A 27235-nucleotide genomic window follows, 5' to 3' on the forward strand; every position below is an offset into this window, starting at 1 on the left:
GCAGCCTACACATACAACAGTAAGTTTACATTTGAAAACAATTCAGTAAATGATGTACAACTAGAGATCAGTCCTGGGATATGAAACAAAAAAGACTGAAACATAAACACTGAAAAAAAAAACTGTAAATACAGGTGTTTTCATTTCATGCACTTAGACCACTAATTAATACTTTGTAACGAGGAATCATTTATTCAGGGTTTACAAGCGCTTGTCCTTTGGAAAACAGCTGAAAATCATCATTAATGGCTCCAGACTTTACAGATTGCTTTAAGAATATTTTATTTATGTCTGCACATTTACAGTCAAAGACCATTCACAAACATTTATGTATTTAACATGCCATATAAACAGTGAAATTATTCATGGAATAAATTCTACTCATGAAATGAAAGTGCTCAGAAAAAAACACGTTGCAACTCACTGCAGTTTTCAGCAATATAACAAACTCCCTCACAGTGAAGACTGAAGATGAATTAAGGGGCTGTACATAGAGACTTGGTGTAAGCATCAAAGCCCATTAAAAAACCTAAAATGTTCTAATTTTATATCCTAATAAAAAAGTATTCATAAATAACTCGGGATAAAGCTTAATCTCAGCTTCAACATTTGTAATCTTAATGTTTACTATGGATTCACCAGGTAGAATAAATGTATGGTCTACCCTTTTTATAACAAAGGTACATTTCACCCCAAAATCAAAACTGCATTGATTCCCTCTGGTCTATGGTCTTATTGATCCTTCTAGAGTTTGGCTCAATGCCACCTGTTTCATCCAACTGTAGAACCAACAAGCTTATGCCACGGTGAGGATTACTCCTCCTGGAGTATTGATCAGAATGTAATCACACTTAAACACAATGATCACCTAATGGGTTTCCATCCAAATTTGTTTCATCAAGGTCAAGATCACATTTGCCATTTTAAAGATAACAGCACACCATGCATCGTTTTGCAGAAATCATGACAGGGTTACTCATTAAAAAAATAAATAAAAACTATCTGCAAACCTTGTTGTCAGCAGTTTGATGAGAGACTGACTTTCTTTCTACATTTGTTAACTGTTTTTTGTTTGTTTTTTTACAGTTAACATTTGTTAACTGTATCGCTGGAATTAGCGATGATGACATATTCATGCTATGGTAAAATTTTATTTTGTAAAAAGAAAATAGTGAAACAGGGCTGATGATTTAGCGTAAGAGGCATTGCTGCTGAGTTTTCGATGCTTTGAGCATCAAAGGGCCGTTGTCATTTAATTGTATTATTTTCAAGTGAAAGCAGACATATATAAACCTGTCACCTCCAAAAACAGCAACTCACGCCTGAATAATGTAGACTGACATACAGCATAAGAGGGCCAGAGGAAAATCTGTCAATCTGACATTGGGACGAACTGTCACTTTAAATGCTTTCAGAACAATGTTGAAGAGTGACTGTAGGAATGGAGAGAAAATGTCAAAGCTGCTGCCAATCATGATAAGAACAATAAAGGCCTGAACAGAGAATGTGCTGTTCTGAGCATTTCAGACTGCAAAGTCAAAAGAAAAACAAATACACAAACCATGTTTTTTCTGATCCCTCGATATCAAGGAATTTTGTACAGTCCTTAGTTGGTCAAAAATATGTTGAATTTTCTCTTTATCTAGCATGAACTATTACAGCCCAGGCAAAAAATGTAGATTTCCTCTAATACCAAGTTTTCATGAATGGCCTCAGGATTATCCTGAGTTGACTTCTCTGTGTATAGGCCTAGTAGTTACCATTTGGTACCACTAGGAGCAGCCAAATACCTGCAAAACAGGCACCAAGACTGGAAGCTGTGCAGTTTGATGAAAAATGAAAAACTAAACTTGCTCACAGATGCAGTTTTTATACGTTTGCATCTGATGTGTGCCATTATATAACCATTAATAATAAATAGACAAGGGGAAGCCAAAGACGCGAGAAAAGTTCGCTGTCTGTGAAATGGGTGGGTGTTCATCAACGAGGCTCAGTGCAAATAAGTGTAAACATATTCCAAAGCAGTGGGTGCTTTAGTGGTGTTGGTGGTGTGCAGTGCCGGGCAGTGTGCTCACAATCCACTGTGTCTCTTTTTCTTTCACTTCTCGCGGAGGAGGTGTAGCACGACCGTCTTCAGGTAGTGTCCAAAGGCACAGACAGCAGACACCAGCCAGTGCGAACAGAAGTTTGGGTCAGTGCTCACCACGCACTTTGTTACATCCACCTGCAGGGGGACACAGAGGAATAAAGATAAGTAAGTTTCACACAAGTGGCAACCTTTGTGGCTAAAAATAAAAAGCAACCAAGATATCCAACTTTTCAGGAGAAATCAACATCCTTACCACCTGATACAGAAAACAGTTTGAGCCAATTTCCCCCCTTTATAACAACTGTACAAATGATTTATTGATTTATTGATTTATTTATTTTTACATAATTCCCCTGTTGTATGGTTATAATCAATTTATCACTAATCCGGCCCACTCAACATGTGACATGTCTCAATTTTAGCTGTTTGTGAAGTTTGTGCTACTGCTTAGGTGAGTCAAATGTAAGTATTTTTTGTGTTACTTAGACAAGTAGATGTTTGTGTCTTCCAGATGCATCTTCTGTGAGTCATGAACTGTATATAAAGAATGAATGTAGCAACGATAACATCAACCATTTGTTTTGGCATTTTGAAGTCACCATGTAAATATTTTGAAGCTAGAAGAGAACGTATTTGAATAAAAGACTGTAGTGCTAAGTTATTAGCTAAAGCTAGCTTTTAACAAGCTGCATCCATATACTGTGTGTACGGTAGCCCTGAAAGGTCAAACAGACTGCAACTCAAAAAAGTACCAGCAAATAGGAAAATGCTGCAAAACCACACAAAACACAAAGGAAGTTCCATGAAATACAACAGAAGTAGAAAACAAAAAAATCTAACAAAACACCTTGGAAATGTTTCTGGGGAAACAATAACACTCCCTTTTTCTATTTTGTTTTGTTTAACGTTCATTGTGTTTTGTGTGCTTTTACAGCATTGCTGTATTTTCTGGTCTTTTCTTAAGTTACAGTGCACTTGACCTCACTGTCTGTGTGGGTGCAAAGCAAAGACACAAATACCTGCTTATTAATTTTAAGTAGCAGACTAATAAAATACTTGTCATATGATGTAGGTTTAGAACCCAGGAGCCAACTCTAAGTGAGGGAGCGCTAAACACAAAACACACCTTTAAGAGAGTTTGATAAGCAGTCCCAAAAATACAAAGTCCATAAGACAACATACCGACAAAACACAAAGGAGAGACAACACACTCACACACTTAGGGCTAATATCATGAGGATGAGACAGTTGAAATAAGGCAGAGGAAAGTTAAGAGTTTGAACTAAACACTGTCTATAGAGGGCCAAACTGTTTTGGAGAAGGCTATGAACAGCATTTCTAGTGCTATAAAGCTGACTTGTTTTTCAGTTGATTGCTAATCAGCTAACTAACTTTAACCAATAACCTGACACAATACACCTCTAGCTCAAAAAAATCAAAGCTGTCAGTGGCTGTTAAGCTTTCTTTCAAAGCAGAATTTCACATATCATGATGTCACAGTGGCTATATCCATCGTTTATTTACAGTCTATTGTTTTAACCCTCTGAAGTCTAAGTTGCACTGTCCCCGGGCTGTGAGAGTATGTTATTTTTGAAAGCTGTTCTCCCAAGTCTTGGTAATCAGGGGACAAAAATAAATAGAATAGAAGAAAGTAAACCTTCTGACTGACACACATCAAAAGCTATTTTTTACTTTTTTTCCCCAAAGAGTCCTTTTGGGGATTTTTTTCCAAAACAGATGGTTAGAGTTTCTCTTCGTGAATGATGACTTGGTTCTCACAGGGTTTAACAGACACAAGAAGACCTTACAATTTCAACATGTGTCCTTCATTTTCCACTAATCTGACAATCTGCAGATATGCAGCTAGCCCACAAGAATGCCATTTTAAAGCCAGAGCCCACACTTAATTCTGAGCACTGCTTACAATACGAGGCCATCTACTCAGACTTTTACAGACAATGAAATACCACAGAGAGTGCAGTTTAGTGTCAGCTCTGACACTAAACACTTCTCCTCCTTCAGCTCCTGCCGCTTTTCCCAGTCACACAACGTTATTTAGGTTTTCCCCACACACTGACATCATCTGTCAGAGCAGACGTCTCTGGGTTAGAGTGAAAAACAGGTCGCTCATTTGTACTCAGGAGGTCAGTTATACAATGCATCGCTCTCCATTTCGTCACACTCCACTTCTCTCTGAACAAAACAGGCTCGGGTGCCATGTTTCAGAGCGCACGGGCCTGTGGTTCGCTCTGCTGGAAAGGCATTAATGTGCTCTTTCCAGCAGAGCAGAACGTGGACAGGGGCACGTTGTCAGGCATCGTTCCATTTCACACACTAATGTTTGTCCAGGACTTTATCAGATAGGCTATTCCTATAAACACAATTCTACAGAAGATCATCCCCTTTCTGTCTGAACCATTTGTTCCAGGTTTTTCCATTTTTTGTAAACAAAGAATTCGAGTTATTTTAAAACAAAAGGATATTGCAAATCTGATCTGGGTGGGTGTAACACGATATGACACACCAATCACAGGCGGGGCATGCTGTTTTTAAATTAGGCCGACAAGCACTGAGAGGATTAATAACAATGAAATATAGTTAGCTTCGCTGATTTGTTTCCTCCCAGCCTCTGCTACTGTTGTGACGAACTTCATCACAGCTAAATAAAACAAAAATGTTATTTTTGAAATGAATTTAATTTAAAGTATTAAATACAATCTTTTTGGTTTAACTTCAATTGAGCCAAATTCGTCAAGGGGCAATTTGCTCAAAGCAGATCGTATAAAACAAAAGACGCACACACACATAAATCAAGGTTAAAATCAAAAAAGGTTAAAATCAAAAGTCAAACAGTCAGACTTTCGGCAAGCTTTAACCTTTTCATCCATGAATTATGACAACCTCAATCAACATTTTTATTCATCTTTAGGCATGAAAAGAAAAGAGGAAACTTAAGAAAAACTTAAGAAAAAAATCCTGATTGAGGTTGTCATAATTCATGCACGACAGGGTTAAATAACAATTACAATGAAACACGTCATACATCTATAGTAACATTAAACGCCCAGTGGGTGGCAGGGTATGGGATGACACATCAGTGTCCAGTGTAGTGGTTTATGTGCATGTATACCATCAAAACTGACACAAATACAAGAAAATAGCCTTTGAATAACTGGCCACTGTAGTGACCACAATGTGTGAAAGGGTTAAGGGAATTCTTAAGTTTATTTGACCAACAAAAATGTTTTCATCAATGTTCTCTGATTTATGCCCACAATTAATGTGATCAGTTGTGATTACTCTGCTAGGGCCTTAGGAGTAACTGATCTTATGTATCCACTATAGTTGACCTGGATGCCAAAAAGTTCAAAAAAGGAAGAGCTGTGAGTGAAAACACAAAGCAGTGAGGTTGAGCAGGGAGACCAGCAGCAGCTTGGACTGAATGATAAGAAAATGCTGCTTCAGAGGGACTATTTAGATTTAAAAGTGTGCATGTGCTGTCTTTCTTTAAAATAAACCCTATTTGCTTCAATAAAGTTGTTATCTAATGAAATAAAAATCCCTGTATGCTGAATCACACACGCAGACACACACGTTGCGATTGATAACCACCACACCCAGCACAGCAGGGTGTGCGCTCTCAGTGAAAATGTGAGATCAAGCTGTCAGTAAAAGTCCTGAGCTCGGTAAATCTTCAGAAAGCTTCTGAAAACATGCAACTATTCATTAACATTTGTCGGTGTATGACAAATAGAAAAGACCTGCAGCTGATGAACTGAAATGTATCACGAAGGCTGTGTGAAAAGAAAAGAAAAATCGCCTCACGTCAACTCAAAGCACAAAACTGAAAAGCGGGACTCTGAAGTTACATGTCCACACAAAGCTCCAGTTTCAATTTCAACCCTGCTCGAAGAGCCTAAAGCAAAGTTTCTGACTGCATGTAAGTAAATCACACATAGCGTGGGAAAAGGGGCAAGTGAGCACTATTTTTACAGCAGCCATAAATCCCTTCTACATGTTCACCGTCTCAGTTCAGTACATTTTTACAAAGAATAAAATATTTCTCAGCATATGTGGAGCGAGAGTTTCCTAATGTACATACACAGATACCTGAATATGTAACAGAGGTCTTACTTTGCATTTAGGAAAGCCATTTTAGTAATGGCAGAGCTAAATATTAAATAATAAATTGAAATATTGCACTAGGTAACAATAGTTGTCTCAAGGCACTTTATATTGGAAGAAAAAGTCGTTATAACATCAGAGAAAGAATGCAACAATCAGGTGATTATAAATGAGCAAGCAACTGGTGACAGTAAGAAGGAAGAACTCCCTTTTATCAGGAAGAGAGCTTCAGTAGAATCGGGATCAGGGAGGGGCAGTCATCTGTTTTGCCTGGGGGAAAAAGAAGACTGAAAAGAGCGGCAAAGAGAAACCACAACACATAAGCAGGCTGTGGTTGGTTAAGGTTATAGTCATTGTGGGGAACTGCATTAACTTAACAGACTAGACTAGCTGATGGCTTCCTCTCTTCTTTGGTTTTATGAGCTCTTACTGACACTTAACCGAACCCACAGCTGCCGGCTGTCATTTTCAGTTACTTGTCTCATAGCTGCCACATAGTCCTACATTCATACAGACTAACACACGCTTACGGAAACATACAAACAAGTAATAATAAGTCATCCTTACCCAGCCTCCTCTCTTTTTTAACCAGGAAGTCAGGCTCTTGCGGACAAACTCCCCCATGCAGTCGACAATGATATGGACCATTGCTGGATGACCATGGCGTACACAGTCCACCGCCAAGGCTCCCGCCACAGCGTACAAGGAAACCACCTTTCCCCATGTCACACCTTATGAGAGAAAATAAACCACATCTTTACTTAAACCTATGGAAGCATCAATGTCCTGCTGTCTGATGTGTGAGCACATACTGAAAGTCATTATTTCATAAATGGAGAGACCCTGCTCTCCACTTGAATAACTGCAGTAGGATTTAATTCAGCAAATGTGTCTGTCAGCAGCTTTCTTTAAAGGTGGATGAACAAATTATTCAATCTCAGCAGGAGGCCTGCATGCCTTTCTGTCCCACAATGGGGAAAACCCAAACACCAGATCTGGGACGGCAGGCAGAATGCCTCGCTAGATTAGTGAGCACATCATTTCTCCAACTAAGCTTGCGCGCTCAGTAGAGCTTTCTGCCGCCACACCATTTACAGTCAGTGCTTCGGACTATTTTTGTCATGTTTATATGTCCAACACATACAAACCGAGCCTCGGCTTCATCCATCTCCTCTAACTGTCGTCTGATCTCTTTGAAGGGGAAATCTGGAAACTTGCAGGATGATACTCTAAAGTTTCTGCATATTTCATACTACTATCAACATCTGATAGGTCAGGAATGTAGTTTTTTTGAACTGTTCAGAAAGATTTTAAATGTTTGAAAAGGACATGAAGGTATGAAGGTAAAATATAATGAAAATTAAGCTGTACTCGATAGGAAGTAAACCAAAAAAACATTCAAGCCATACTCAAGTATGATCTCCCTGCTGCTACAAAAACAACACTATGTAAGTTTTAGGTGCTGTGAATGAGAAAACCAGCTGGAGTTAAATAAGGCTTTCACTTGTGGTTACTTTTACAATAAGACACACAACATCAGAAGGGGTGTAAAATATCTATTATTATATTATTATCTATGTTTACTTTTATATAATTAATATATACTTAGTACTACAGGAAATGGAAATTGTAACAGTGTAGTCGTGTAGTCTGTGTGTGTGTCGACTACATGACTAAATGACTACAGCTACACTGTTGCGCAGGTTGCGTTACGATGCCTGGACATATTGCCGCTGTAGTTTATCTTTGTCGTGCGGAGAGCTAAATGACATTTCTAACTGTGCTCGTGCAGATTACACAAGTTTGTGGTCATAATCTGCTGCTGCTCAGGACTTCCTCTTTGTTCTCTTCTTCTGTCGGCACTGCGGTTTGTCCATGTTTACACTGTATTCACTGATACGCAAGTTTTCAACATGAGACTGTGACGTGAGACCTTTTTCCCCCCTTTTTTGCCCGTGGTATTGAACTCCCTTTGTAAGTTATCATAATCAGTTGTGAACTGTGAGAATTAAGGCAGATAATCTTTAAGTTCGCTACATTTGAATTACTAAGTAACTCTGAACATTACTGAGGACCAGACTGACTGGATTTTCTCTCGTCTCCAGCCAACTGTTCATTACCTTTTCATCAGACTGCTTTGTTAAAGTTCCCTGAAGAATAACCCAGCTGGGATTCATGTCTGAACTCCTTGGGTGGGGTCCAAACTGTCTGTAACAATCACTCGCTCCACCATCGTGTTAACCTAATATGGACTGAATGTTTTCCCTCCAGCTCCTTTCATTTGAGGGGGATAATGGCAGCCCTAAAAATGTCTCTCACTAATGGAGAATCCTGTGGTGAGCCTAAATAAGAAGTGTTTACACGACAGTGGGCGGCATTATCACTTATACAAAACGTTTTAGCCATTTGCAATTTGTAAAAATAAGTAAAGTAACTCAGTTCTCCAAACTTTCAGTACATCTTTATTTTGTCTGTCTCAGGCTTCCTCCTTCCCAGTGATAACCAAAATACGTTCCCTTTTTTCATTTTGAAGTCCAGGTTAGTACAGGTTAGACCAGTTAAGAAAGCACCAACATTAGTTCCTGTGATGCAGATCTGCATGGCTTGATTTTCCAGATTTTGACCGACCTGTGGAGAAAATGTCTGCAGCGACAGCCAGGAAGGCGTCGGACACCACGCTCTCCGATGCCACTGTGATGTTCAGCTGTCGGGCGACGTTACGGTACACATTGGGACGAAGGTACTCCAACTCATCGCCTGTCCAAAACAAGAGAAAGCAAACTCAGTCAAAGCTCTCACTTTAAAAAACTCTCAAAAGCTGTGTGGCTTTTAAAAGTAACTATTACACATTATAAGCCACAGCTATCTCGTCCAGTAGCTAGTCATATGGCTAATAAAGGCAATTTTGACCACCTTAGATAATGCCGTATAAAAGATATGACTTTTGAGAGATATTACTGAATAAAATACTTTGCATTTTACAAAATACTTTGTATTTGATCTAATTGGAAAAATGTTGTCAATTGTTTTCATTTACTGGGGAAGCACTTTTGCTCAGTTAGACACCCTGGCTTGGTCAAAGAGCAAAGATCGTATATTAAACATGGACAATGTCACTGTGAAGTTGAACCCAATGTAAAGATACCCATTTCCTTAATCATGTCGTTCCTGAAAATGGCTGAAATTGACCTCACTGAATGCAAATCTACTTCTGGCCAAAAAAAACCTAAAATAGTTTAAATTATGCGGCCTAATTGAAAGGAAACAATAATAATGTTCTTTAATTACTCATACAGTGGTTTTGATATCACCAATAAACTGCTGGTTAGCCTACATTCTGCTAATGTGGGCTAATTGGTGGGTTAAGACTTCACAACACGGCCTCCTTCCATGGAACCGTTTTTAAATAATAATGATGACAAATAGCGAGAAAAATGACAAATAGGGAGTGTAGCTACATCAAAACAGGAAGTCACGTGTTTATAAGAAGCGGCTGGTTTGACCGGTCATCAGGAGGCTGGTACTGAAAATGGCCTGCTCACCTGAGGTGTGAAACCATCTTGGTGCATGCAGTAAAGTGTCCCGTATGTCATTCCCTAATACTCACAGAAAGATGTTTTACTGCAATTAAGACACTGTAAAAAAAATCTAATCTATAGACCCAACCTCTTCTATCAAAGAAATAAGGAAAATTGAAAAAATGTTTACAGTATAAAATTTATATTAACAGGCAACAACTCAGCGTTGAGCTGAGCTTGGACTATCTCGCAGGCAACCCCCTATTAAGCCAGTCAGTCAGTTTTTGAGTTTTCAGAACTTCTTTGGTGAAGTTGTGAAGCCTCAACCGTCACAAGCAAGAGGTGACAATCACAACACAGCCATGCCCTAAAGGATATCGCGCTTTACTGCCCCTTTGGACTCCAGTGTGGATCATAATTTACCTAATGAACATCAGTTGTATTTAGTAAGAATTGAAACTAGTGATTGAATTCATAAACACATCAGCAAAGTGTTTGTAGAAGTCATAGGTGCAGAGAGCAGCGGAGACATTTTCTCATAGATTTCTATAGAACCAGACGACTGTTCAAAAGAATCAGGTTTAAAGCACTTCTGTGTTGGTCTCACTTTTCTAACCCAGAAGCTGTTTCTATCTGTTACATACATTCATTGGCTGTTCCCATCTTTGTATTTTAAATCAGGGTATGACAGCCAAGCACCGGATCTGACTAAGAAACAAAGGGACACTGCCCGGTGATAAAACACGGGTTTATCATCTCTTTGAATCTTAATGGAACCCTTTCAACAGTAAACACTTTAGTGAAAGTATTAACTGAGCACTGTAGGAAGACTGAAAGCAGAGGAAAAGAGCTAAACTTTCCAAAGATACCAATAACATCCTGGAGTGTCTGACCCGGCCAAAAAAAACCCTCTGTGACATAAATGTTTTTACACAACATAGTTTTTGTTGAGATTAAACAAACCAGATATGACATATCAGTTAGTGAGCTTTTAAGATGCTGGAATTAAGTGAGTTTGGTCAGAACATGGCTAGACTGGTCCTCCCTGCTTGGAGTTATTCTGTTATTTTGCCAGATATTAGTCTGCTATCAAAAAAGGTGAACTATTTATGAAAAAAGTCTCATTATTGTCGAAGTGTTTTGTAACTCTATTCTTAGAAGGGTACAAGTGGTTTTGTTCAGTTTCACTATTTAGCAACAGTGTAACCCCTCCAGGATTTTCAAAGCTGAGCAGCCGAGTTTCAACATGAACTTCCAGTGAATTATCTGGAAGTGGGAAGTTCCCCACGCATGGTAAAGTGAATCCTCCCAGAGGAAGAAAATCCACCACACCAGTTTTTATACTGGGCCAGCATCCAGAAAGAAAAATATTACGCAAACTAAACGGTGACCTTAGCTTTATTATGGGGATTCCTGGGAATCACGTCATGATTCTCTAAATAATAAAGGTGTTCTCCGATAAAGTCGTTTACGTGTTTATTTATTTATACGTATAAATATAAAATAAAGACATATCTTTATCATAAATCCCAATCTGGCCATTTAAAGGATTAAAATATAGATATATTCTATAGAAGATAGAATATTGTGGCATTTGGCTGCACAAAAACGTGAAAGGTGAACTCAGCGCTCTCGGAAACCATATTAGGATTTACCAGGAATACGACACATTTTTGAATATTAAACACACATTTGAAGGTGATCGCGGGTGTCTGTTTGAATTAAGTGTACTATTGTGCGCAAAAAACGCACGAACGTTTCCCGAAAACTTACCCAGCCACAGCAGGACCGACGATATCTCTCCCAGTGTCCCACCTGATGCGGCCAGTCCGTGTTCAGGCTTGGACCAGCCGATCCCGGCACGGTTCAGCCTGGAGTGGATGTATTCCCTGCACAGTGCTTTGGCTTGGGACACCAGCTCCTTGTCGGTGGGCGAGCGGTCAAACACTTCAGAGGCAAACACAGAGGAGCGACGCAACATCTCCATGCCCCCGTCACCCTCCTCTGAGTGCCCTCCTCACCTCACCGCCTCCACCGCCTCGCTCAGCGGCCGCTTCTCCCCACTGGACGCCCCCTCTTCGAACCTTCTCCTTCTGCCCCGTCTCTCTGCTAAGAGAAAGTAAGACTTGTGGAGATTATCCTGCAGAACAAACACGGGGATTAGTTTGTGAATATCTTTTGATAGCCTAGATAAAGCTCCAGGATCCAAACGCAATCAAAGTCTGTCGAAAACCCAGGATGGAGACTTCAAGGAGAAGCTTGGCACTATACCTGAAAAGTTGTGTATGAATCCTTAAAGGTGTGCGGGCATCAAACATCATTCAAGCGCACTTACCCGAAGTACTATGTCGAGAAGGTAAAAAACCCCGACATCCTAAGTGTGCTGCATTTTAATCTCGCGGTGAGTAGAAAATGTTTTCACTGACTTTTAATGAGTTACTGCCACGCTGAGTGTAAAAAATGCTTTCCAGTTTACAGTCAGCAGGCAGGCTTTCCTTCTAAGGGAACTTATTGTGGAGTGAAAGGCGGAGATAAGCTGTAGCAACACAAGCACCGCCCCTCTGCCCCCGTCCCACCTTATATAAAACACACACATACAGGACATGACCCAGTTGTGTCTCAGCTGTTAATCAACAACTGTTTTTATTAAAGGTGTGTCTACAAGAAAAATTGTAATTTAAACTTAAGTAGTTCTGATTTGTGGAAAGCAATGAAGTATTTAATGTAGTTTAAATGAAAACAAAACGTGCGTGGTTAAATCAAGTGTGGGATCATACTGGAACATGAGAGCGGTATTTAGTTAACTGAAAGCAGGTTGTGAAGAGATTAGAGGCAGTTCAACAGTAAAATGTTAATAAAAAGCCCTCTGTCTCAGATTAGAAAATGAAAATGGACATGATGAAAGCAGTATTGTGATGTAATCTTTTACTGCACACAATTTTTCTTTCACAACAAAGCCAAACCCATTTAATAGCCACCATTAAATCGCGTGCCTTTCTGACAGCGTATTAAAGACAGCAGCACACATGCGTGTTAATGACATGCAACAGTGGGATATAAATGCATGAGGAGTTAAAAGAGGTGAGTGGAACACAAATACTCAGGGTTTATGGTCACCTGATCCAAACTTAACTCTATGCTTCATCAAAAAGGAAAGTTTGAAGGCTAGTAGGTGTCTGCCTCCTGAATCCAAAGTGGGGGCTTGTTCCAGTGAAGAGGGGCCTGAAAACCGAAGGCTCTGCCTCCGATTGTACTGTTACAAATATCTACAAGCCACAAGTAAGCCTGCGGTAAAAGGGCAAAGATCTATGTTGGGATAATATGATGCTACATGATCATTCAGGACTTTGTATGTGAAGAGAAGACTTGACATTCAGTTCTGGATTTTAAAGAAACCAGTTTAGAGAAGGCAATATGAGAGAAATGGGATCTCTCTTTCTCGGGCCTTTTAACACTTTTGTTGCACTGAAGGCTGAAGGAGGAGTTTGATATTTGATATTAATCATATTTATTTATCTGGAAGTTGATAACACTTGTGCCCGTTTGGCTTAGTCTGAGAAAGGGCTAGCCTTGCCGTGTCCAAGATAACATTAGCACTCACTAGAGCCATTTTCACATAAAACTATATATCAGATTGTCAGTACAACATACTACAAAGTCATTCTAATCTTTAATTGAGTGCACAAAGTGTTGATTTGGTTATTTGTCTAGAGATCTCACAGCCAGAAGTGGCAGGCAGTATCGTCATCGACTGGAGTATGTCCAGTGATGGGAATATATCTGATTTGTTTCTGGCTACGACAAACACAAAGCTTGGTTCACGTCAAGCGTCTTGTCCAGCTCAGCAAGAAAACAGGTTGGCACACATTTCTTACAAAAGTAAATCATTCCTTTAAACCAAATAGGGGCTGGGTGGTTGTGGTGGACTCACAGCTGTTGTTGTACATTTCACAGGAGGAGATAAGCTCAAAGTCACACGGTGTCCGCCTTTTTCATAATGTACTTCAAATGAGGGAGGTCACTTTTTTATGGGAACCCTCTGTGACACAGTCGTCCAGCACAGATAAGAGTTAGCCGTGATAAAGAAAGCAACACGGTGCACCACTTTACTCAGTTTATCAAGGCAGAAATCAGAAGCTGTAATCTTAGAACTCTGTGTTAATGCAGATAAAGGTTGTGAAGTGAAGAAAATGAAAAAAAACTTCGCGACAAAGGTAATCAAACAAGAACTAATTCAGTCATCATTACTGACAGCCACAAAGACCCTTCCGAAGTGGAGGCACATTGTTGTCTGAAAAGTAAAGGAGACACGCCTTCACCACTCCCCAGCAGAAAAATGTTTGAACACATCAGCTTGGCAGACGAGCAGTATCAGCATTTCTGGGGAAGACACCACACCCACTGCTCAGTGCTGTTTGGACAAGCCTGAGGAATGCCCTGCTTTGTTTATGACTGACTGGCATTATTTTTTGCAGATCCTCTGTAATACATGAGACATAAAAAAAAAAAAACAACTCCCCAAACTGCAAGTCTCACCCTGAACTTCTTTATCTTCAAAAAGTCCAGCACAAAGTGTGTACATTTTACCGTCGTTGTGGTTCAGGTTATGCAAGCTGTGCAGATCTGATGCTATTTCTCAGGTGAGCAGCAGTCTCATCAATACTGCTGTACAGTCAGGTGTAAAGTAAAGGCTACACTTCCAGCTCACTATTCCTCTTTGGCATTTTCTTAAATATGTTGTTTAACCTCATTATCCTATCTATACATGCGCAAATGCTTAATTTGATTAATGGGGGATGTGGCTCGTTCCTTGAAATCCAAACTATGAAATTCTGCATGTTTCAAAGTCGTCTCGCTCAGCCAAGTCTGGCATAAGATCCAGCAGTTAATATGAGAAAATACATGCCGTGATCAGCGTAGCTGTGGGGAACTAGTTTGTCACGCTAGTTTTAATTTTGTGTGTTTATTTTCTGACAGTCTCAGTCTCAAATCAAGACTAAAACATTTTGTTTTGTACATATAAATTATGTCAGTTCTATAAATGATACCTGTATTTTGAAATTACTCAGTGAAACTTGACACATTTTTCTGTTTGGTTACTTGTGGATAATGTGCACTTAACTAGGCAACATGCAAGTGAAACCTCTTCTCATCCCAACACTTTAGATGCTTTTTGTCTGGTTTTATGTACAGTTAAATGCCTCCTTATGTTTTTATATTCAATTTTTACAAGTAGTCATATGTGACCTTAAGGTTTTATCTAATGTTCATTATGTAAAGCAACAGATCTGAGATATTAAAATGTACTTAGACCCTACAAGAAAACCATTATTAGATAAGTTCCACTCTATTTAATAAAGTAATTTCAGAGACAAATGAAGAATTTCTTTCAATGCTTTCAAAAGCTAGTCTGGTCAAATGTTAGTGTTGCATAAAGATGGGCTGACTTTTATAGGAAGTGAAGATTTTGTGCAACTTGTCTAGAGATGATCATAAAGGGGAACTATTATGCTAATTTCTTGGGGGTTATTGCAGTAGATTTGCATGATGCAGTGTTAAAAATAATTTAAATTTATCTTGTATTCAGCCTTGGGGCAGCCCCAGAGTTCATCCTGCATCTAAAATAAATAATTGTGGTCCTCCTCTTCCTCCTTTAAAGCCTTTCTTCCTTCTTAACTGTTGATTTTTGAAAGGGGGTTTGAACAGCAGAATGGTGACTTTTTTTTTTTTCCAAAACAGAGCCAAAGCTCCACCTTGGTTGGAGACATCTGTACAGATTGTGCATGCTCTCATACTTGCACAGGATTTCTCAGCCATATGAATATGAAGCTCGGGTGGCTGTTTATTGCAGTGATGTTAATTTCTTTGAAGTTCACATCTTCAGAAAAAGTAAATTCAGTTGCTTTGAAAATGCAATGTGTACTTGGGTCCATGCTGCTTATCTTGACAGCAAAAGAGATTAAGACTTCCTGGGTAAATAAAGATTAAACAAGAAAAATCATTAGGTGGGAGAGCCTTCTGTGCCCACAGCGTAACTTTTGAAAACATTTAGGTATTTTTAAGTTGAGCATTCACCATTGAAACAATATACACATGACAGTAAATGAGGCAAACTTTATTAGGTCAACTGAACCAAATACATATAACTGATGTCTTAAACGTAAAGTAGTAAACGGGCATCAATGTAAGCACAAAGCCACAAGAAGTCCGATTCAAATTATGCTTTATTTGTTAGGTTTTTAAATGGAATAACATGAAGACTACATGAGCGTATTCAGGAGCCTGGCCCTGACGACATCCTACACAATAAATAGGAATAACATACTGGTTAAGTGTGCAGCAGAGTCTGCCTCTTACTCGCACAGAATGCCTGATGGTTCGGAGATTACCTCCATCATCACTTTCTCTTTAAGCTCCAGAGGTGGGGAGGGAGGTGCAAGTAGGACTGCACGCTTGGCTTCACCACAAACACACACACAAAAAAATATATATAAACACATCACACACAGAGTGACAAGATTCCAGTCTTCTTAAAAATATATAAACCAAATAATACCATGGATTCATGTAAAACGCTACATTATCTGTGCAGCTCCCATTCGTGTAAAAGTCTGACATGTGGCAAGTCATCCTCAAACGATTACTTAAAAATATGTTCTCTTTAGCTTTTAGAAGGAAAATCTGCAAATTTCACAAAGTAAACACTAGAAAAAAAATTGTTGCACAGCATGTCCTCAAGTAGTTAATCCCTATGGGTCATAAAAACAGGAAACATGAGATATTAAAAGAGAGAACTGTAGCACCAGACTGACCTTAACGCTGCCTAACTAACCAGGCGCATAAAACACAACAGCTCCCTTTTAAAAGTTTCAAACACTGATTGCATTCTCCCACTCGGAGCAAATAAAGCAATCAGGTCTGGCCTCAGAGTATAGAAACAAATCCTGCTTCCTCGCAGCAGCGTGAATTCCCTAAAACTTCCCAAATCTTCGAGTCTCCCACTTGCTTCAGCATCTCATTACCTTCCCGTTCACCTCTTCCTCACTAATGCCCTCAGCGCTTTCAAAGTACAGTTTAGAGAGCACATACAATTTGCAGTACCTTCATTTCCCACATACTGTATTTCTTCTGTATCCCAGTCAGTCCCGGTACAGTACTGTACCCAGTAAAGCTTCAGTCCTTCAGAAAACCTGAATTTAAGCCCTTTGTGTTGGTCCCATAAAAACAGCATCTCCCATCAGTCTATGCGATCAAAGAAACAAGAAGACAACATATGCAGGAAAAAAAAAAAAAAAAAAAAAGCTCATAATGTACACCTCTCCCTTTCATTATATCCTGTATAGTGGGAAAAATGTTACCATTTACATCATTAATCAAGCAAAATGCAGAGACCATTAGAATCAAGAAGAAAAATGTTAACACTTGAAACTGGCAGTATCTTTCATTTGTTAATGTTTAAATGTCTATTTCACATAGAAATGACACCGACAAGTCTCTGATGCCCCAGAGGCCCAGCCTCCAGATACACGACGCTCATTTCAGTTTCCGTTGATCTCCATGGGACCTCCTTTAGGTATGAGGAGGCTCATCCTGCCTGTAGTGCTGGCTGCACTTTTGATCACCTCCATCCATCTGTGAAGAGCAAACATGCTACTGTAATCTGACGGATGAAGAACTGCACGGTTGGAGGAATCAACTGACCTGAATCAACGTACCTTTCAAAGGTGTACTCGCTCTCTGCTCTGAAAAAGTATACGTGAGACTTGAACTGAAGTTTGAAGACATACTCCTTGTGAATGCTGTCCGATTCCTCGGGCGTGCTGACCGTGTAGCCGAGCAGTGGAAGGCTAGCCAGCGGGAAGTCGTCCTGCAAACGAGACATCGACAGACACCTCAGTGACGTGCTTTTACGTGGGCTCGAACTCTGTCGGAGATCTATGAGGGCTGACCTGATGTGTCTTATAGAAGAACAAGCAGAAGTTGGTGAAAACGACCCAGAGTTTCTGCCAACCGTTACTGTTCTTGAACTTCCTCAGGAGATAACCCGAGAGCTGGTTCTACAGAGGAAAGAGGAGAAAGGAACAAGGTTAGACACTGATGATTGCTAAAATTAAATGGATTTAATGCTGGAGTTTAAAGTTTCATTCATGTGATCTGTAGATAATGCACGTTTGTGTGTTAATTCTAAGGTGAAAGAGTTAATGCATGCTGGCGCTCTGAAGGTGGAGTTTGATCTGTAGTAATTATAACAGAGTAGTTTTGTTTTGCTCATGCATGTCCATGTGATACACGGCCTCACTAACCCTGCGTTTCATCAACAAGTGGTTGTAACTCGGCTGGTTTTGCTAATGTGCTTCTGCGTTAGCTGCCGAGTAGAAGACGATTCATTCAGTTTGTTCAGCGTTACCATGGTGATTTAACCAGGTAAGGAGAGACCTTCCTGGCACAGTAAACTCTGGCTTGCCAACACTCAGCTCAGCTCTGATTTGCATCTAAAAATTTGAAATCGCCACCATCTTAGTCCAACCGAGGAGAGATACAAGCATGAGCATATCAGTTCTTGCTTAAACTCTGATTCAGATTTTGATTTAAAAAACCCAAACCTTAAAAACAAACCATTTTTGCTTTCATGCTTCTGTTAAATTTTTTATATAATTCTATTCAGTACACTAAGGAGTCTACTCAACAGGGAGAATTAGCCGTGGAGCTGAGTCTCAAGCTCTACAGCCTGAGGTAGCCTGGCTCCTTCGCTCTGCTTCCAACTTTTCAATCTGGTATTTAAAATATGCATTTTCCGTTCTTCATTATCTAAATGCTCGTGTTGCCTTCATTTTTGCGTGCTTTACTTCTAATAATTCTTCTATTTAACATTATTTGTTTTGGTAGGAAGATCCAAACTGAAATGGAGACTTTAATTTGTTTTGAATGCATCTCCTGGGACACAAAGTAGTAATTCTAGCAATAAATTAACAAATAAACACTTTAGATGTTTGTATTTCTTGGAATTCCACCATCAGTGTTCATCAATTCTAACTCCTTATGACTTTAGGGAGGGAACACAGTCACTGTGTAGCTCAGTATTCTCTTCCGGGTCAGTGGATCGAGTACCTGGTTCATGCGCAGGTAATCAGTGAGAGAGAGGTTCTGGTTTCGGTACCAGCAAACATGTGTGATGGTATTTGGTCTTTGGCCCTGACCGAGGAGATAGCGAGGAGGAAGTTCTGGTGAGACAGCCGGAGAACCGAAGACTGAGGGAGGTCGAAGAGAGAGAGAGGCGGGGAAAAAGGAACAAGAGGGTGCAGAAAAAAGTGTTAGCATGTTAGCTCTGAGAAGTGGAAAGAAGAGCATGTTAGGAAATCCTTCAGGTCTGTGGGGTGAAAAGCCAGTGTCAGAGGAAGGTTCTTGCATGCACATAAAGAACAGAAGATGATCTATCAAGGAGAAATTGACTGTTAGAGCCTTAAAGAACTTAAAATGGAAAAACAAGGTGGAAAAAAAAAAAAAAAAGAGCATTTAAAAGGCGTTAAAGGGTTCACAAGAAAACAGAATGCAAAGCCATTTCCGCTCACTCCACTGATGCTGGTATGAAGATGGGAGGTTTGACGTACGTGCTGTTGGTGTGTGTTGTGTGCATGCTGGGGTATGTAAATGGCCGTGTTTGCATGTAATTGGGGGCAGGGGAGGAGTACCTCCACAGCCAGGCTGTGGTCAGACATAGACACACTGGTGTTGCGATGCCAGCACACATGCATGGTTGTGTTGGCACGGTGGTGTGTCTGCTTGTCCAGTGAAGTGCGGGAGGAATTCATGTCATCCTCAGACTCCTGCTCCAGAGAAACCTCGTCGGACGACCCTAAGGGGGGGAGGATGGAGGACAGGAAGTTGTGTAGAGGAGAGGAGGGGGAGGGATTAACAGCACGTTTGGGGTGTTTGTGTCCAAATGGGATTTTCTGCTCACTAAGCTGAGAAAAAACGCAAAATAGCCACAAAAACACATTTACACTCAAGGCTGTGTAGGTATCGAGTTTAAAGAAAACTTACGGTTGGAGCGATCGCTGAGTCCAGCGTCAAGAAAGATGCTGGATTTCTCTTGAGACTTCTTGGCCATGTCGATAGCCAAGTTCAGATCCTCAATCCACTTTCCCATCTCCACTTTAGAGCTGAAATCACAAACAGACACATTACGGCGTTGCGCACACATTTTTAGAGAGAACAGAGGATGATGTAACCCATTATTGGGATACTTCCAGTTTATTATAGCAGCGTTCTTTGTTTCTGTGCTTTTGGCCTGAATTTGTAGAGATTTTAATCGAGACGATAAGAACTTTAAGAGATCTAAGAATGTGGTGATGTGGCCAATGAAGTCTGACAGGCCAAAAATAACATACACTTTACTTGGAGGAAAAACCCACCAAGTATTCAGACTACTATATTAACAAGGGCAGGTCAAGGCAAACCAGAAACATGACTCGTACACTGATGGAAGTTTACAGTGGATGGCTCAGGTAATGATGTTTATATTACAGTGAACACACATATTTATCACTCGTGCCAATAAAAGGAGCAGTATTTGACTGGATTGGGGCACCTGGTGTTTGCCGAAGGTTCACTTAGAACACCTGTTTGGATCTGCATTAGATTTACTTGCATTTATTTGATGTTTATCTGTGATGGTAATAGTTACATGGGACTGTGGAAGTACATGATACACACAAATGTGCTGTTCACTGCATGCACAGTCACATGCCACTACTCCAACTTCTCCCCTTCCTAGTCTTACCTGGCAGCCACCACAATGGTCCTCTGAGCAGAGTAAATAGTGAAGCAGTGAGGCACCGACCATTCATTTTCACTTTCCTCTACCTACAAGCAGAAAAAGGAAACGATTAAAAGAAAACAAAAATGCAAGCTAGATAGAGGAAACGGGTGTAATCCAAATAACCTTCTTCATCATGAATGGTTTCAGATCAGGAGCAGAAAGGGAGAACAAATGTAAAACGTCTGGAGTCACAGCGAGACTTGGCAAAGAGCCTCTACTGAAGCATCTATGTGTCTGGAGGTAAACTGTGGTGGGGTCATCTTATCTTTTATATCCTAATGATATCCACGTGCAAGTCAAAACACACATCACCATGCCCTGCTGATTTATATAGAATTATGAGAAGTTATGAAAGGCAGAGGCCGACATGTCTGTGTGTCTTGAGTAAACACTGTATATTTAATTTTAAAAAAAATGGATGTAGCCATTAAGACATCACCCATTGATTTGTGATCATTTTGGCAGTCACCACCTCAGTGTTTTGAACCTGTACAGATGATGGAGGGGTGGATCTGACTGAGAAACCAGCAGAAACTTGTCCATGAAACTTGTCCTTGAAAAGCGCTATATAAATCCAATCCATTATTATTATCATCATCACAAAGTAGTCACACTGAATTCTTCTTCAAGTCTCATTTAAAGTAAAATAGCTGATAATTTAGTAAACATGTGTATTAGGTACACGGGAGTGTGTAATGCTGTCATAAGTGAGAAGCAGGCTCATTTTCTCAGATTTCTATGCAGCGTTACTTCTTTTTGGAATCAGAATCACTGCCCCCCGCTGGCCATAAGAAAGAATGCAAGTTTAGGCTTTTATACGTTGGCTTCATGTTTCAAAAGCTGAGGCTATTTCCATTTCTTTTTATATGCAATCTACTGTCTTAAGATGAGCTTTTTGCTTTGTCTACACAGGCATGGGAGGAAAGAAGGGTCGGGTTTGGGCATCCAAGCTGGCAAAGCTCAGAGGACTTACCGGCGCATCCAACACTATAAGCTGCAGCCAGGAGCAAAGCAGAGACATGTAAAGTTAGGAGACCCTCACCCTCCCTTCTCATCACTTTGTGTGTCAGAAGAATTGGAATACCTGATTATGAGATGTTAGCTTTTGTGTAAACCTAACTACAGAGTCTTATTGGGAGCTTTAATGGTTAAAAGGGGGATGGCAGAGGTTAAGAGAAGAGACTGTAGACTCACTATCATGCCATGAAGGGGCAGCTGTCCATGGACTTTGAACTGATTGGTTGCTGTAACACCTTTGCTTGTGTAAAGGAGCATGTCAGAGAACTGAAAAGACAAGAAGACAAAGATTAAAAACTGCTAACAATGATTAGAAGCTTTAGATGTTAAGTGGAAGTAAATTTTGTTTTTACTAACCAGGAAAAACATCCTCTGCTGTAGCCCCTTTTTGGTGAGCTTGTACAAGCACCCCTCTCGAATGAACTCCTATAAAAAAAATAAAAATAAAAAAAAAAATAAAAAAAGACAACCTTGTTAGATTGTATGCACTTATTTCCTGCACTTCGCTCTGTGCCACTGCACCCACCCTGCCTGGTGTAGTCAAGTTCTCGATGCCGATCAGGTCTCTCTGCAGCTCTGTGAGCTTCTGGAAATTCTCCAGCCGGATAAGACTGCTTTGAAGCTGAGTGGCTATCTCCGCCACTTCCTTCAGAGCCTCTGTATGGGTAGACAAATGAATAACCAGAAGATGATACATGACAGACTTATCACATTCCTGCTACAGTGACGACCAAGTAAAGTGGAAATGATTTTCCACATGAATACCGTTTCCTTTGAAAGTTTTAATATTTCTCTTACACATTAATATATGATTTATTAATCTTGTCTCAAAGAATTATGAATAAAACTAGACTATTTCACTACAAACCTGCTTGTGATAACACTCAATCTAAGATAGTAAATACACTGAAGCATTTCCAGATTAATAGCGTTAGTCGTCGCGTTTTCAGTGGGAGAAACGTTTGTCACTCATCCAAGCGTCTTCTTTAGTGTCAGCTGACTGCAGCTTTCCCCACCTTATAAACTGTACATTTCCATAATGCATATTATACAAATGTACTACATATTATATAATGCACATGCAGTGAATAAACTTGTGAATACTTGATTGGGTGAAAGTAAGCGGTCTTCACCAGAGGGACAATGTGCTCTTGCTGGATGCTACCATTTGCAGTTCCCTTGCTTACTACTAGTTGATGCATTTGAATGTTACAATGGACTGATGCTGTGAGATGGTGGGGTATTATCATCACCGTCATGACGTAAAAGAAGCTTTAGAAAACTCACCCTTGCAGTCGTCATAATCGCGGTGGGCAGGGGAATAATGCTTGCACAGTCTCTCCAGGATTAGCTTGTAGTGCATGAGTCGCTGGATGGGCTTGAGCAGGAATGTGTTGAGGGGCAGGTAGCAGACCTTCTGCAATTCAAACTCTTTGTAGACCGTCTCCAGCTTCTTCAGCCTCTTGGAGGCCTTCTCCAGCTCTGTTAACACTTCATCGTGTTTCTGTAGATAACTGGTGAATTCCTGGAGACCAAACGAGACTCGGGTCACTCTGGTTGTCAGCCAATTGTGAAAGAATAAACAAACAAGATAAAATAACTGAAGTTGTCCTACCTTAAGGGCACACATGTTCTTCAGCATCACGTCGCCAATCCTCTGGTAGTCTCCTTTGACATGAGCATTTGAACGCCCCTCCCTTAGGAAAAACAAGACACATGTACGGAGTTTATCTTCTCAGTGAAGCTCCTGCCTGATGAGATGGTGTTTCTCTCACTCTCAAACACAGAACTTTTTAAATTGCAATGACGTCACTCCCCAATTACGAAATCCAACTTCCAAGGTACACTGAACACCCACAACCAGAAGCACCTACCAGAGAGCCAGTCTCTGGTCCAATTCCTTCAGGAAACCTCGGTGGAACTCGTAGATGGGGTCGATGTTGGAGAACAGGAGGGTCATCAGGCCTTCGGGCATGGCGTTTTCTTTGATCACAGCACTACGGAACCACTGGGAGCAGCCAAACGCAAAAGTCCCGTTAGTACATGGGTGTGAATGAAAACGACAAGTCTGGTTTAACGCTTGCTGATACTGAAGAAAAGTGTCCCAACTCTTCTTCACAGCGTCCTTCCTAAAAGCAAATCTCATCTCTAGGCAGTTATTTAGGCAGCAATTCTGAAGAAGGATAAACTTTGTCTCAGTAACAATGAAAATATACACTGCATGTGTTGAATCCCCAGTGAAACCTGATTGCAAATTTTACTAAACTTGAATTTTTTGCAAAGTTTGCATGTGCAAAGTTTCATCACAGCTTCATTAACCATCAATCCAAAGCACTGCACACGCCACCAGAGCCCTGAACAAAGGCCATGCTAATTCACACTATGCAAGAAAAAGTACATGTTGACTACAAGCATAAATGCCTTTAAGGGGAGCAGTGTTACAACACATCTGGCTTTCTGAGATTTCATTCTGATGCCAGTGTCCGTCTCTCTCCCTCACTTATCGCCCGATCGTCATATATTGGTACAGAATTAAAAGCATGAGGATATTTTTATTCCAAATTTGACTTTCAACCTATGAAAGCACCTCACGCTGACTCACTATACATTAAGGAGAAATGGGAAAGTGAGTGTGTTCGTAAGATAGCCAAAACTATTCTACAAACAATCGTATGGCATTTAAAATAAAAGGCCTTTTATTTCTTTATTGGACTTCAGAAAATATAAATTATAGGGTTTGACGCCAGTTTCGCATCTTAAGGACTGAAGCCTGAATTACCCAGTAATATAAAAACACCAAGAAAAACATCCAAAACAATTAGCATCATCAATATGCAACACACTACTGAGTTAAACTCAATTTTACACATGGAAACACTGCGTGTGCATGTATTATGCAAAATAATATTACGTTAATAGAAGTTCATACATGCATGACCCAGCAGAACTACACAATTTCAGATTGATTACCCATTTTTGCTCCTACAGCTTTTATTTGTTTATATATTTTTTATTGGTTTTGTCCAAATGTCCTTAAAGTTTCAAAAGAAAAACTTACCACAGTGATGACCTCGAGGTCCTTCAGGTATGTTCGCTCTGTGGTCAGAATCTCTTTGGCAATGAAATAGGCCTTATCGGTGGGATATCGCTGCGGTGAGAGACATCAGTTAACACTCCTGCTGTCAAAAATAAACTCAAAACTTTTAAGAAAAACTAACTTTCCCTCCACTGAAAAAAAACACCCCCCCCCAAAAAAAAAAAAAACAAAAACAAAAAAAAAAACCCCAAACAAAACTCCCATCCCATTGTTAATTAGAGGGACTGACTGAGTGAGTGTGTACTCTGTGCTTTAGGGTTGTGAGGCAGGTTGTTGGAAGGATTGGCATGTAAGAGGTGTACCTTCCTCCTGCCTTCCTCCTCCTCCTCTAGCCTGGCATTGCTGCCCACCTCGCTCAGGATGGGGCTTTGCAGGGGCGACGGGGTCTGGCCCGGCAGGCTGAGGTTCGACATCTGGAAGGAGGGCGACAGGCAGAGGGGACCTTTGGAGGCGACGGGGGAGAGCTGAGGGCTGTCCACCACTGAATCTGTGGAAGAGGGAAAATTAAAATTATAAAGACAAGCATTTTATATCACCTTATATTATGTCAGATTTCAGAAAAAGGATAAAAACAAAGACGGGTTAAAAAACTAATTACACAGATTAAACATGAGCTTTTCAGGGCGGAGCTTAAGACAACCAAGACCTCTGCGTGTAGTTGACCTCCTTCAGAAACTGTATGTAACTATTAAAATTGATCTTCATCCAAATCATTTTTTCACCCCTAAATTATCTCATTTCCTATTAAAGAAAAAAAAAAAAAACAAAGCCACAGATTCTAACAAATCCAAGTTCATCACACACAAGCCACAAATAAAGGGAAGGCAACAAAGGCAAGTAATAGTTCCCACATTTTCCCCCTCCTGCCCTCACAAACGCCCTCTACAAGGAAGACAAACGACAAATAGTAACCTACACAGGCTCGATTCACGGCAGAGAACCGGCTCTGCTGCTTTTGTTCTGCACAGAAAATCAGGAGACAAAACAAGTAGATGAAACGCCAGGCCATTATCTTAACCGAGTCATGGGTCACCACAGCTGTTCTTCCACTTCTATCAGAGGGGGAGGGGGGGGGGGAGGGGGAGGAAGGCTGGGAGGAGAAAAAAAAAAAGAAAAAAGAAAAAGAAAGACAGCTCCACGACTCACTACTCGACCCGGAAATAATTGCTCATGCAAAGAGTTATCAGGAATGCGGCCTGTCTGGAGGGCAAACAGTTGTTTATAGTTTATTTGAAGTGCCCCCACCACAGGGACTGACACGAGGGGAGGAGAGGGAGCGGACGTTGGGCTCCACAGCAGGAGGATGGGGGTTTGCTGTGGAATGACTTGGCACAAGGCCCGTCCAAACAGAGCGCGCGAACACACACTCGCACTCAGCTGGAATTAGGTTGAGGAATCTTGTGTACAAGTCCGACCCAACCCCCAACAGCATGTGCGTCTGTTGCCTCAAATATGACGGAAAACTGCTGTATATCGAATTCTTCCTCTAATAACGTTAGCAGGATCCCTGGAGTGTCATGCGATACACTCGGAACACACCAGGGAGTGGTGTCAGTGTAGGATATTAATGAGTCAATGCAAACAGTTTGGCTGAATGACAGATTTGTGAGCAAAAAAAAAAAAAAAAAAAAAAAAAACTGATTTGTAGTTGTTCCTGCAACTAAAACACATTCGGGATACAGCAGCAGATATATTATATGCAACATACATAAACTTCATCCTCCACGTTCTTGACCATTAAGCTAATATCCAAAAGGGTTTGTGTTCCACCATTACTACTCCTTTGAGTTTAATCTGCAACTTTAAAGAATTTTAAGTCTGACATTCATGGTACCCAAAAGTGATTACTTTATTCTTTAAAGTAAAAACATACAAAACATTAAGTACAGGCTGTTTATGATTAGTAAAAATATACATGTTCAGGATTAAGGTGTGATTACTTGGTGTCTAAGTGCAGGTTAGCTGGTTATAATTGTCAGCTAGTCGTTAATGAAAACTTTAAGTGGGAAGAATCACATGGTAGAAAAAAAATAAAAATAAAGAGCCATCAAGACAAATCCTTCAGATCAGAAAACTCTGAAGCAAAATACGATTTCTCCATGGTGACACAGAAACACCCGTCCACACCCGTGACTGCAGAGAGTCTGCAGAAACACTTTGGGTGTGTTTTGCCCATCCTTCAAAATGACAATGAGGACAGATGAGATTTATCCATGTGGTGTCTACTGATTACAAAAAAATAAAGAGAAAAAACTGCATTGAGGTGCACGTGCTGCACACAAAAAGGAGATTCTGTAAAATGTACAGAAAAATCAAGTAGAATTGAGTTCGGGCACATTAAAGAGATGAAAATCAAAGCTTGTATCATCGTCATCTTAGTTGGGTTAAATGTAGAATCAGCCCTTACAAATCCTTACACCAGATATATCTCAGTCGAGCAAACATTACAGAGAAATATTCTGTCCACACTGATGTGTTAATAACCCGACATGCCTGGATTTTTCCTATAAAATTACTTAGAAATGTGCAAAAAAAACCTGTTTCCTAAAAAAAAGTTATCATAAAGGATT

At 40.3% G+C, this 27235-nt stretch overlaps 2 protein-coding genes across 7 annotated transcripts in view; both read right to left on the minus strand.

Annotated features, from left to right (window-relative positions):
• Positions 1–265: 265 nt before the first annotated feature.
• On the minus strand, positions 266–12234 carry boka (BCL2 family apoptosis regulator BOK a). 3 transcript variants are annotated; one of them, XM_035907444.2, is made up of 5 exons: positions 12068–12234; positions 11506–11838; positions 8843–8971; positions 6782–6945; positions 266–2224 (listed from the first exon to the last, which is right to left on the minus strand). In XM_035907444.2, exons 2-5 carry the CDS (start codon positions 11717–11719, stop codon positions 2099–2101), a joined length of 633 nt encoding a protein of 210 aa, XP_035763337.1. In that variant the 5' UTR covers positions 11720–11838; positions 12068–12234; the 3' UTR covers positions 266–2098. The 3 variants fall into 3 exon arrangements, with proteins under 3 accessions (XP_035763337.1, XP_006790522.1, XP_035763336.1); XM_006790459.3 differs by having other exon boundaries at positions 11506–11841; XM_035907443.2 differs by having other exon boundaries at positions 11506–11872.
• Positions 12235–15938: 3704 nt separating this feature from the next.
• farp2 (FERM, RhoGEF and pleckstrin domain protein 2) overlaps positions 15939–27235 on the minus strand; it is a 30432-nt gene continuing 19135 nt past the window's right edge. Inside the window, exons 14-28 of one of the 4 annotated variants that reach the window (XM_087835611.1) lie at positions 24968–25152; positions 24627–24716; positions 23443–23576; positions 23184–23265; positions 22856–23093; positions 22095–22225; positions 21926–21994; positions 21746–21835; positions 21525–21545; positions 20513–20595; positions 19774–19892; positions 18841–18980; positions 17682–17789; positions 17448–17599; positions 15939–17364 (exon numbers count right to left, since the gene is read on the minus strand). In XM_087835611.1, coding sequence (XP_087691737.1) covers positions 17271–17364; positions 17448–17599; positions 17682–17789; positions 18841–18980; positions 19774–19892; positions 20513–20595; positions 21525–21545; positions 21746–21835; positions 21926–21994; positions 22095–22225; positions 22856–23093; positions 23184–23265; positions 23443–23576; positions 24627–24716; positions 24968–25152 — 1736 coding nt within the window. In that variant the 3' untranslated portion in view covers positions 15939–17270. Of the gene's footprint in view, positions 17365–17447; positions 17600–17681; positions 17790–18840; positions 18981–19421; positions 19586–19773; positions 19893–20512; positions 20596–21524; positions 21546–21745; positions 21836–21925; positions 21995–22094; positions 22226–22855; positions 23094–23183; positions 23266–23442; positions 23577–24626; positions 24717–24967; positions 25153–27235 lie in introns of all 4 variants that reach the window. The other 3 variants (XM_087835612.1, XM_087835609.1, XM_087835610.1) reach the window with 3 other exon arrangements.

The sequence above is a fragment of the Neolamprologus brichardi genome, chromosome 23, assembly GCF_056152115.1.
Source record: "Neolamprologus brichardi isolate AB-2024 chromosome 23, ASM5615211v1, whole genome shotgun sequence".
Taxonomy (NCBI): domain Eukaryota; kingdom Metazoa; phylum Chordata; class Actinopteri; order Cichliformes; family Cichlidae; genus Neolamprologus; species Neolamprologus brichardi.

What these genes read in the sequence shown, in the direction of transcription:
- boka (XM_035907444.2), bottom strand. Translation starts at nt 11,719, where the DNA reads ATGGAGATGTTGCGTCGCTCCTCTGTGTTTGCCTCTGAAGTGTTTGAC. An exon ending in GTCGGTCCTGCTGTGGCTGG is followed by an intron (nt 8,972 to 11,505) that starts GTAAGTTTTCGG and finishes TGTTTTGGACAG; the next exon opens with GCGATGAGTTGGAGTACCTT. An exon ending in TAAAAAAGAGAGGAGGCTGG is followed by an intron (nt 2,225 to 6,781) that starts GTAAGGATGACT and finishes GTCCCCCTGCAG; the next exon opens with GTGGATGTAACAAAGTGCGT.